Genomic DNA, 12301 nt, shown 5'->3' on the forward strand with positions numbered 1-12301 from the left:
AACGCATACCTGGGGCCTCGCAGGCCTGCTAGGTTACTTGTTTTCTATGGTAGATTTCTATGGTTGCGTGTTCTAGGGTTAAATAGGATCAGTTGTGGAAATGAAAGGGTTAACACTGCTGCCATGCGGGAACAAAAGCTTCAATGGTTCATTGAAGATCAAAAGTGATTCTTTATTCCACGCGTTACGGACCAGGAAAGCTCCTTCTTCAGGAGTAGATCACAGATTCTCCAAGCTTCCTGAAGCAGGAGCTTTCCTGCTCAGAAACGCGTAGAATAAAAAATCACTTTTGATCTTCAGTGAACCTTTTGCACAGCAGCACACTGTTAATCCTTCCATTTCCACAACTGATCCCAATTATCTTCTATGGGGACTGCGACAGCCGGATACTCTATATTCATGCGTCTATAGTAGTTGTGACTTTCACAACTACCTCAGGTGAGCAACACTCACCCCAACTACATATTACCCCTACCTGCGCCTTTTTGTCTTTTTAGCTCCTACAATCCATATTCTTTAACCCCTTTACAACCAAGGACGCACTGGTACGTCTTTGATTCCCTCCCTCTGGTAACCGCGGGCTCTGGCACGAGTCCGCAGTAATTCCCGCACATCTCTGCTGATTTGATTAGCAGAGATGTCTGACTTACAGGCGCACTCGCACCTGTTAACTCTTTAGATCATGCTGTTACGTACTGATAGCGCAATTTAAATGGCAACGGCAGAGATCGCGCCGTTCCCCGCGACCCAGTGACGCGATCATGGGAAGCCAATGGTTGCCATGGTAGGGACGGGTCATGTGACGACCCCTGTCGCTATCACAATGTATTTCTTGTCCATACCGACAGGAAAGAAGCATTTCTGTTGATCAGAGCTGTGCAGCTCCGATCAACAGAAATGCACAGGCAATCAGACATTGCAGTGATAAAGTCCCCTAGGGGGACCAGTAAAATAAATAAAAAAAAACAAACGTTTTTAAAAATATGACAAAAATAAAAAAACCTAACAGTCCTAATCATCCCCCATTCGCCCTACTGAAAATAAAAGTTAAAAAAATAAAAAATATTCACATATTTGGTATCACTGCATTCAGAAATGTCCGATCTATCAAAATATGAAATCAATTAATCTGATTGGTACACGTTGTAGCGAAAAAAAATTCCAAACGCCAAAATTACGTTATTTGGTCGATGCAAAAAATGTTTAAAATGCAATAACAGGTGATCAAAAAGTAGCATCTGCATAAAAATGTATCATTAAAAATGACAGATCAAGACACAAAAAATAAGCTGTCACTGAGCCACGGATCCCGAAAAATGAGAATGCTACGGGTCTCAGAAAAAGGAACAAAAAGTGCTATTTTTTTTTGGACAAACTTCTCAATTTTTTTAACCCCTTAGATAAAAGTAAAAGTAGACATGTTGGGTATCTACGAACTCATACCGATGTGAGGCATCATGTGAATGCATCAGCTTTACCATATAGTGAACACGGAGAATAAAATATCCCCAAAACAATCGTGCAATTGCACATTTTTTGCAATTTCACCGCACTTGGAATTTTTTTTCCCATTTTCCAGTACACTATATGGTAAAATTAATGATTTATTTCAAAAGTAAAACTCGTCTCGCAAAAAAAAAGCCCTCATATGGCAAAACTGACGGAAAACTAAAATAAAGTTAGAGGAGTCAAAAGCGAAAATGAAAAATGGAAAATCGCCCAGGAGTGAAGGGGTTAAATGGCAAATATTGTTTGCTTTGTATCAGATGGTACGTAATACTGTACTATAGGGCGTATTATCTGTAGGATTCTCCTTTCCTGATCACAATAGTCTTTTCTAGAAAATGAGAACTTAGCAATATCAGAAAGCCCCAATCAGTCAGATCAGTCTTTGGGATTTTCCCATGGTGAGTTCTGAATTCAGTGGGAGGGGATGTAGGATATTTATATAGGATCCATTCACTGGACTGTTAGTTAGTTACACATCCCTTTCTGCTTCAGGGGAATCCTCTTCCCCTACATTCATCCATTGCAATGTACAGACCAGTCATTGCTGTCCTCTGTTGGCTGTTCCTGCTTCAGTCATGTGTGCAAGGTGAGTAATTCTGACTACAATAGGCTAAATGTATTTTTTATAAATGTAACTAAAATATCACTCAAATAAAAAATGATGTATCTTTTATTAATAATAATAATAATAATAATGCATTATACTATTTAATTTGCGGTCTTTGCACAATGGAATTCAGTACTGATTATTCCACAGCTGTTTTGTAATATATAAATCAATAAGTTGCCATTTTTAGGGGGCATGTTTTGAATTTGTTGGAACCATCTATATTCATGTGGGTTCATAGTAACAGAAAAATAAATTCATTATTACTAGAGGATCATTCAATATTGTTATATGTATGTGACACTGAAATATCCTAGGTTCAAGGCAAAATAAGAAAAGCCATACCTGGAACCATGCAACAATGTGCTCACCTTAAATTTTCTATATTATCTATTCTTTTTACCTTTAGATATTGTCTAATGGTAAAAACTTCAACACAACTTCAACAGTAAAAGCCCTACCATGTCATGAAAGCTGACACAGTCATTCCTGGCTCAAAGTTTCATTGCTGCTTTTGAAAATAATAGGTGGATCCCAATTGTGAAACCAGTGACCTGAATACCTGCGTTGTGCAGATGGGCGAGTCATTCTCTCTCCGAGTGCCCAAGGCAATGGCTTCAAAATGCGCCCACTACACAAATCTTATGATATTCAACATGATAACCTTTACTTATGCCATAATTTTGCCAGGATGTTCCTGGGTGTGTAATAGCGTTGTATAATCTACACACTCCTATTGTCATGTAAAACAAAATCATACATATATGAATCATTTCAGAACTTTTTCCACCTTTTATGTCAGCCATTATCTGTACAGTTCAATTAAAAAAATAAATGAAATCCTTTCAGGTGGAAACTGAAAGAAAAAAAAATAGTGCAGTTGCGTAAATATACATAACCATAAACTAATACTTTCTTAAATTACACTTTGAATCAATGACACAGTTCCATTAGTGTTGAGCGAGTAGTTGACTATTCATACTCGCTATGCTGTTAGCGAGTACTGTCCACTACTCGCATATTCGTTACGAGTAGCGGGTACAATGTAAGTCAATGGGAAGTACTCGCTAAGTAGCGAGTAACCCAAAAGTCGTACTATTTGCTACTCGCACAAAAAGTATGGCTTTCAGGTTACTCACTACTTAGCGAGTATTTCCTATTGACTTACACTGTGCCCGCTGCTCATAACGAATATGCGAGTAGCGGACAGTACTCGCTAACAGCATAGCGAGTACAAATAGGCAACTACTCGCTCAACACTAAGTTTTATCTTTTTGAATACGTGTTTATTAGCATAGTTCATTTAAAATTGGCAATGTTTGCCCACCCCTTCTTGTGAGGGCATCTCCTGGGTTCAAACCCTCTTAAAGTCAATGCATAGATTTTCAATTGGATTTAGGCCTGGACTCTTTCTGGACCATTCCAAAACCTTAATTTTCTGGCGAATCCATTCTTTTGTTCATTTTGGAGTTTGATTAGGGTGTTTCTCGGGCTGAAAGGTGAAATCCCTCTTCATCTATAGCTTTTTTTGCAAAGTCCTAAAGTTTTTGGATAAAAATGTGAATGATATTTTGATCTGTTTATCATTATCTCCATCTTGACTAAAACCTCAGTTCTAGCTGCTGAAAAACAACCCAAAACCAATAGGCTGCTTCCACTATGCATCACTATTGGTATGGTGCTCTATTGGTGATTCTCAGTGTTGCATTTGTGCCAAACATATTTAAAGTGAACCTGTCAGGTCCGATATGCCCCCAGAACCATGAGCAGTTCTGGGTGCATATTGCTAATCCCTGCCTAACCGTCCAAGTATACACTAGCATAAATTTAGAGATCTTTAGAAAAGTTTTTCTAAAGATCTTTTATCATATGCTAATGACCGAGGAGACTAGTCCACTGGGCGTTAGTTCCCCTGGCTAGTCAGCTCCATTAGCATGTTAGTACACCTCTGTGGGTGTGCTAACATGCTAATGAATGCGCAGCGTCAGAGGATGATCTCACTCACCTCTCCACTGTCATCGCAGCCCAACACTGGATTTCGGCTCAGTGCGCAGTGAGTTTGGGTCATGCGCACTATGAAGCCGGGTGTACGCGTCCTTGCTTCAAACTGAAGTAGTGTGCATGACCAAAACTCTGTGGTCATGCGCACTGAGCCGAAATCCAGCATCAGACGCGATGGCAGTGGAGAGGTGAGTGAGATCATCGTGTGACACTGCGTATTCATTAGCATGTTAGCACGCCCAGAGGGACTTGGTAACATGATAATGGGGCCGATTAGTCAGGGGAACTAACGCCCAGGGGGCTAATTTCCTTGCTCATTAGCATACTTTTCTAAAGATCTCTTTATCTATGCTAGTGTATACAGGGATGGTTAGGCAGGGATTACCAATATTGGACCTGGCAGGTTCCCTTTAAGGATAAAACGTTCAACCTTGCTCTTATGAGACCATAACACCAATTGTCACATGATTTTGGTAGACTTCATGTAGATTTTGGCAAAACAGAACTGGGTTTGAAAGTTGTTCTTTGAGGAAAAAAAGGTTTCTGTCTTGCCACCCTACCCCAGGGTAGATATATGAAGAAAAAGGGAGATTGTAGCCACATGCAGTACACAACCTGTACTTGGAAGACATTTCTTCAAATTCTTTAATGTTGCCGGAGGCATCTTGACATACTCCCTGACCAATTTCTTCTTGTCTTGTCATCTATTTTTGAGGGATGTCCACTTCTAGGTAATGTCACAGTTTTGCCAATTTTAAGTCACTTCTTGATGCCTATCATCATAGTGTTTGATAGTATATCTAATGACATTCTTGAACCTCTCTCCTGAATGATACCTTAGTGGGTTGGAAGCTGTTTACAGAACATTGCTTTAAATGTAAAATGCAACTAAGAAAATGTCAGGGAAATGTCAACTAAACTTTATATGGGGTTGATCAGAATCACCGTAAATGAAGCCAGCTATGTACTGACTACTGTTAACATGAGAATAAACGTGATGGGCTATTTCTGAACACATTCACATCCACAATTATAAGGCCCTTTTCACCAAAACGTTTTTTCATGCATTTCGGCAGCTTTTTGAACTGCAGCGTTTTAATGCCAAAATGCATGCGTTTTGATTTTCAAGCCAAGTCTATGGGAAATTGGGATTTCTTGTGCGCACAATGCTGTTAAAAACGCAGCGTTTCAGTTGCAGAAATTTTGGCAAAAACTCAGCGTTTAAAGAAGCAGCATGTCAATTGTTTTTGCCATTTTGGCAGTGTTTTGCTAATGTGGCGCCCCTGACCTGGTCAGGCACCACAGAGTATTGCACCCATGCGGGAGCAATGCTTCCAGGTAATCTCCAAAGGCCAGGATGAGGTGCACACACAAACATATAGTGACCAGGCCTCCCACATTACCAGAGGGGACCCTTGGGTAGCCGGAAGGGGTTAACTTTCAATTCCCAGCTGGGGGGTGTGTTCAGGGGCTGGTTGCTAGGAAGCAGGGCAGAGAGAGAGAGGAAGAAGGAGTCTGGAGTTTGAAGTGTGTGGAAGGGAGCAGAGGAGCTCTCGTGTCAGACAGGTCCTGAGGAGTGCAGTAGCTGAAAGCGGGGGAGAAAGGAGTACCGTGGGTCGGCCTGAAAATCATCCAGAGAGAAGGGTGGCTGAGTACGGAGATCCCGGTATCCGAGCACACAAGGGGAACTAGGTCCCCAGTACAGGCAGCAGATCATCCAGAGCTGCTTAACCTACAGGTGGGGGGGGGTACTTCATGCCCTCACCACGACTACACAGAGCTTGAGCCAAGCAGCAATCACCAGGCCCATAAGGGGACAGGGCCAGAAGCCATCCCACCAAGGCCACGCTGCCGGCAGACGAGCCAGAGAGAGGGGAGCAGGGTGGTAACAGCTTCCCTGGAGGGGTCCTACCACGCTTCAAGCAAAGGATCCTCCTAAAACAGAAAGAGTGCAAGGACGGCGAGTGGACAGCTACCCTCAGAACGGCCTCCTGGAATTCCTGGTTCAACCTGGTTATCACAGTGTCGCCCGGGCATCTCACCGTGACCTCCAAACAGTGAGTAAACACGTTGAAAGACTTCTTGGACTGTGTTTGAGTCATTCTGCGACCTGTGGTCCCACACACATACACAGGGCCCTGGGGCTTGCCTCACTCTCAGGGGGCTAATATACTGACTGCACCCACCATCAGCCCCAGGCATCCCTTAATCTGCAGTGGCGGTCCCCGCTGACCGCAATACTGAGAGTGGCGTCACGACAATCCTAAAAGAAGGTCCCCTACCTGTGACCAGACTGTTCCATCCACGTGGAGTCCCTGAAGGTACTGCACCGACACATACTAGCGGGGCTTCACAACTTCTGGCGTCACGAACAGGATAAGGACTAGACCTGTTCAGACAGGTGACCGTGTGCCTCAGAGGTCCGACCGCAAAAATTGAACCGCCGCCATATTGCCATCTTCAAAAGCGCGCGCTGCAGCCCGCGCGAGGGAGAAGAGCACCGCCCACGAAGAGGTGTGGCCGCCCCAGAATCCCCACAATTCGGAGAGCGTACTGACCCCGGAAGTGGAAAGGGAGCGCGCAGATTTTTGAAGAAAAATGGACGCTGCAGGAGGTAATGCCCCTGGTCAGGGCGACGCAGCCCAAGCGATGCCAGCCCCCGTCGCGCTGGACGCAGCAGCGCCTGGTGCCGGTGCCGCGGTCGCAGCCGCGCCGGCTGAAATCTCCCCCATAATGCCAGTTTCCTTGCTGTATGTCCCAGGAGCGCAATGGCTGCCCCAATACGCCGGTAAAATAGACACGCTGACCGGGTTTAAGAAGAAGATCAGCACCCTGCTAGACATGCACGCGATGACTGGTAAGCAGAGGGCCGCTGTGGTGCTGGGACAATTGACTGAAGCAGCAGAATTGGAGGCTGAGTCCTGGACCAGTGATGACCGGGGCTCTGTTGAGACCATCTTTGCCAAACTAGCAGCTGCTTTTGAACACCGCACAGAGGGAGAGCTGAGGACGGACTTCTATAACTGCCGTCAGAAGCCCCAAGATAGTATAAGAGACTATGCCCTCAGGCTGCAGGCTGCACTACGGGCTCTCAAGCTGGTGGACCCTGTCAGTGATCAGGAAGGAAACCGGATGATGAAGGAACAATTCTTGCGGGGCCTGCGCTCTCCTGAGGATGGGAAGCAGATGAAGCTGTGGTCCCTGGAACACCCTGACGTGGACTTTGCCATTCTGAAAGACAGGGCAGTGAAAGCACTCCAACCTCCTGTGGACACAGACCCCGTCGCACCAGCATGGCCTGCCAGTTCCACGGCTGCAGGAGCGGAATCCTCCTCGCAGGCCCTGGTAACTGCAAAAGGACTCAACACGCCAGCAGAGACCATAAATACACTATCCTCCCAGGTGCAACAGCTCACTAAGGACGTCGCACAAATCCTGAAAGCAATGCAGTTGCCCTCAGAGACCAAAGTCCCTCATCGGATCCTGCTAGCTGACAACCCAGAGGACGTCCCTTGGATGCGGAGGAGAAGAGGTCCCCCAACCCGAGGCAGGAGCAGTGATCGCTATGACTCATCTGGACAACCCATCTGTCGTCGTTGCCAGGAGGCAGGACACTATGCAAGGGCCTGTCCTTTAAACGAGCCAAACCTGGGGCCGGGGGCCAGTCCTCAGGATTAAGAAGATCAGGCCCAAGTCGCTGCTGTGATCAGTACGTGGGTGGACGTCCTGTCCTGTCCATCGTCCTGGACGGGATCCCTACCCCGGCGTTATTGGACACCGGCTCTCAGGTCACCACGATCCCGTATGTCCTTTATCGGAGGTTTTGGTCGGACGACGATCTCCGACCACCGGACCCCTCCCTCACCATCTATGCTGCCAACGGACAACCTATAGACCAGATCGGGGTCAAAGAGGTAACCATAAAGGTGGGAAGGCAGGAAATGAAGGGACAAGGACTGATTGTTGTGGACACTGATATTAGAGAAAGGAACCCGCAAATGATTTTAGGCACTAATGTCATAGAAAATTGCCTAGGGGAAGTGTTGTTGTTGCTTCACCAGATTGTTGAAGGTGCTGAGGGCAGGTCGCAAAGAGCCTTGCAAAAGGAGATCCGAATCATTCTGAGGAAGCAACAGGTAAAACAGGCTGGCGGTGAGATTGGTAGTGTACGGGTGATGGATGCTAACCCCATTGTGATACCCCCACGGAGTGAAATGATGATGTGGTGTAGAGCAGCGGTAGGTCTCAGAGGACAAGATTACCAGGCTGTACTAGAGCCCACTCATTCAGACCACTGGCCCACGATTCTGACAGCCAGGGGGGTAGTTGATGTACACAAGGGACGAGTGCCTGTACGAGTGTTGAACTGTGGGGAGGAGGAAGCCAGACTACCAAGGTACGCTACCATAGCCAAACTGTTTACATGCTCAGATGACGCCATAACACCTGTAGGTCCCCTGACACAAGCTGACTCAAAAGAGGGCGAGACCTCCCAAAAGCAGTTAGAGGATTGGTGCCAGAAACTACACGTGGGGACTGACTCTACACCCGACTACCAGAAACATGGGGTTTACAGGGTCGTGCAGGAATACGAGCAGGTCTTTAGTAAGAACCCACTAGACTTTGGTAGGATCAAAGGGGTGCAACATCACATACCCACAGGCAGTCATCCTCCCATTAAGGAAAGACATAGGCCTATTCCACCAGCCCATTACCAGCGCACAAAGGACATGCTGAAGGACATGAAGGAGGCAGGCGTCATAAGGGACAGTTGTAGCCCCTGGGCGGCTCCCCTGGTCCTGGTAAGAAAGAAGGATGGCACGATGAGGATGTGTGTGGATTACAGACGGATAAATCAGATAACACACAAGGATGCCTACCCTTTGCCAAGGATAGAGGAATCCCTCGCTGCCTTGAAAGCCTCTAACTACTTTTCTACCCTAGATCTTACTAGTGGCTACTGGCAAGTATCTGTAGCAGAAGAAGATCGGGAGAAGACGGCCTTCACCACCCCAATGGGCCTCTGTGAGTTCAACAGCATGCCATTTGGACTCTGCAATGCCCCCGGGACCTTCCAGAGGCTTATGGAATGCTGCCTAGGGCACCTCAACTTTGAAACCGTCCTGCTCTACCTGGATGATGTCATCGTGTACTCCAAGACCTACGAGGACCACCTGAAACACCTGGCTGAAGTCTTTGAAGCACTATCCCGATATGGAATGAAGCTGAAACCATCCAAGTGCCATTTACTGAAGCCAAAGGTCCAGTACCTAGGTCACGTGGTCAGTGCAGAAGGAGTAGCACCGGACCCAGAGAAGGTCACAGTCATCCAGGAATGGCCCACACCTACTACCGTCCGGGAGGTACGTCAGTTCCTTGGCTTGGTAGGCTACTACAGGAGGTTCATCAAGGGCTACACGAATATGGCAGCGCCTTTGCAAGAGCTCCTGGTAGGCCACCCAAAGAAGAAAGGAAAGATCTCCGGCCCGCCATTTCACTGGGGAGAAGCAGAAGAACACTCCTTCAGACAAATGAAAGGGGCCTTGACGGGTGAAGAGATCCTAGCCTACCCTGACTACGGTCTGCCATTCGTACTGTACACAGATGCCAGTAATGTGGGACTGGGAGCAGTGCTTTCACAGGTGCAGGGAGGCAAAGAGCGTGTGATTGCTTACGCCAGCAGGAAGCTCAGGCCTACTGAAAGAAACCCGGAGAATTATAGCTCATTCAAGCTAGAGTTCCTGGCCATGGTATGGGCTATCACAGAGCGGTTCAAGCACTACCTGGCAGCCACCAAATTCACTGTCTTCACGGACAACAACCCCCTGACCCACTTGGATACTGCTAAATTGGGTGCCATGGAGCAGCGTTGGGTAGCCCGACTGGCGAATTATGACTTTACTGTCAAGTATCGAGCTGGCCGCAAGAACGGCAACGCAGATGCTCTGTCCAGGATGCCTCACCTAGCAGACGAGGGTGGAGATGTAGATGATCTTGAAGAGATTGAGCTGCCAGCGTTCCATCGCCATGGAGCAAAACAGTGTCGGCAGTCGCGTGCCAACCGCCAAGAGGTGACCCTGAACCCACTACCTCACTACAACTGGAAGGAGACCCAGGAAAATGATCCAGCGGTAGGCTTGGTAAAGAAACTGATCAGCCAGCCGGGCGCCAGCCTTGACAAAGGAGCCCCACCTGAGGCACAGTACCTATGGAAGGAGAGGGGTCGATTATTCATCTATCAAGACAAACTTTACAGGAGCATCATTGACCCGAGGACGCATGAGAAGGTGTGGCAAGTGATTGTACCACAGAAGGATACGAGGATGGTGCTAGAAGCCTATCACAATGGTGCAGGCCACTTTGGTTGGAAGAAACTGGAGGCCCTACTTAAAGTAAGATTCTACTGGGTGGGCATGAGATCTGCCCTAGAGAAGTGGTGTCGAAACTGCGGGCCCTGCAATCTTAGAAGAAAAGACCAGCACAGCCAGAGAGCACCACTCCAGCCAATCCAAACTAAACGGCCCCTGGAGATCGTGGCCCTGGACCATGTAAAGTTGGCACCCAGCAGACAAGGCTACAACTACGCTCTCACTATGGTTGACCACTACTCCAGATTCCTGGTGGTAGTACCAGTCAAGGACTTGACAGGTCAAACTGCAGCCAAAGCTTTCCAGACACACTTCTGTCGACCACATGGCTATCCAGATCAAGTGCTCACTGACCAAGGACCAGCCTTTGAAGCTGAAGTGTTTAAGGAGTTTTGTAACCTATACGGCTGCCAGAAGATCCGTACTACGCCTTACCATCCTCAGACCAATGGCATGTGTGAGAAGATGAACCACATCATTCTCGACCTTCTGAAGACTCTCCCACTAGAAGAACGAAGTCAGTGGCCGGAAAAACTGCCCGATCTAGTGGACATGTATAACAACATCCCTGTGAGTTCCACGAACTGCACACCGGCATACCTGATGAGGGCCAGACCAGGGAGATTGCCAGTAGATCTGGAAATGGGAGTTGAGACCCCTGAAGACCATCTACAAGGTGCTGATTGGGATTCCAACCGCCAAGCCCAATACAAGAAAGTACAAGAGTGTGTGGAGCGAAGCCTGACTCAGCAGCGTGAGAAACAAGAAAAGGCCTACAATCGAAAAGCACCTGCTGTTCCTTTGATGCCAGGAGATATAGTTCTCAAAAGAAAGAGAAGACGTCATAAACTTGACAATCACTGGGAAGAAGAACCCTATACTGTGTTACCATCGACGCTTAGCAATGAAAAGACATGCCTTATCAGCAAAGATGGAGGAAAAACAACAGCTGTCGTTTCTAGAGATCGCCTAAAGAAATGTCCTGAACAACTAAGAATCCCTGAAGAAAGTCCCAACCCTTTGCCAGTTCAAGAACCAAAAGAAAAGATGATCCATACTGTACTTGGAGATTTTCCAGCAAGTTGGCCTCAATACAATGGAGCAGTAGTTATTCCAGTCATTACATTCCCTCAATCTAGAGAAGTAAGAGAACCAGAAGAACCTGTTCAGAACCTGGAAGAGCCAAATGTAGCTGAAGCAGAAGACCATGCACTGGTATCAATACCCAGTACACCCATTATTCACATTGAGACACATACATCGGGTGGGAGGACACAACCTCAGACAGATGACAGTATAGTACTGCGTAGATCAACCCGCAGCAACTTTGGTCAGCTCCCATTACGCTATAGAGAAAGTACAGTTTAGTTCAAAGTGACTGTATGAAATGTAATGTTTAACCTGTTTACAGTTAAGTAACGTTTAAGCGAAATGTGCCCACAAGGACTATTGTGAGACCTCCTTAAAATGTTAGACCACTGGTTATGAACTGGATTTAACCACAAACTTTTGCATTGTAAAAAGTTACCTCCTTGGTATCAACCACAGAGTCTGCCTGTTGAGGGGCATGGCTCTGCACCAACAAGGGGGCACGCCTGTTTATGGGGCCTGCCCTCCAACACTCGGAAGCGGGTACGCCTGTTTATGGGGCCTACCTTACACCACTCTCCTCAGGAGAGGAAGATTGGAGGAAAGGTCTGGGGAATGTGATGGCCCAGACCTGGTCACCAAAAGGACCGGCGACCTACCTCCTGGAGGTTTTTGGGTGGGGTTCGGACATGTGGGTGGTTGGTGGTGGAATGGTACCTGGTATGTT

The 12301-nt window shown here is 47.0% G+C and overlaps 1 protein-coding gene across 1 annotated transcript in view; it reads left to right on the forward strand.

Annotated features, from left to right (window-relative positions):
• The first annotated feature begins 1988 nt into the window (after positions 1–1988).
• Positions 1989–12301, forward strand: part of LOC142292233 (C-X-C motif chemokine 10-like) — a 38193-nt gene continuing 27880 nt past the window's right edge. The window contains exon 1 of the mRNA XM_075337442.1: positions 1989–2095. Within this exon, the coding sequence (XP_075193557.1) occupies positions 2035–2095 (61 nt within the window). The 5' untranslated portion in view covers positions 1989–2034. The remainder of the gene's footprint in view (positions 2096–12301) is intronic.

Source organism: Anomaloglossus baeobatrachus, chromosome 1 (genome assembly GCF_048569485.1).
Source record: "Anomaloglossus baeobatrachus isolate aAnoBae1 chromosome 1, aAnoBae1.hap1, whole genome shotgun sequence".
NCBI classification, from domain to species: Eukaryota; Metazoa; Chordata; class Amphibia; order Anura; family Aromobatidae; genus Anomaloglossus; species Anomaloglossus baeobatrachus.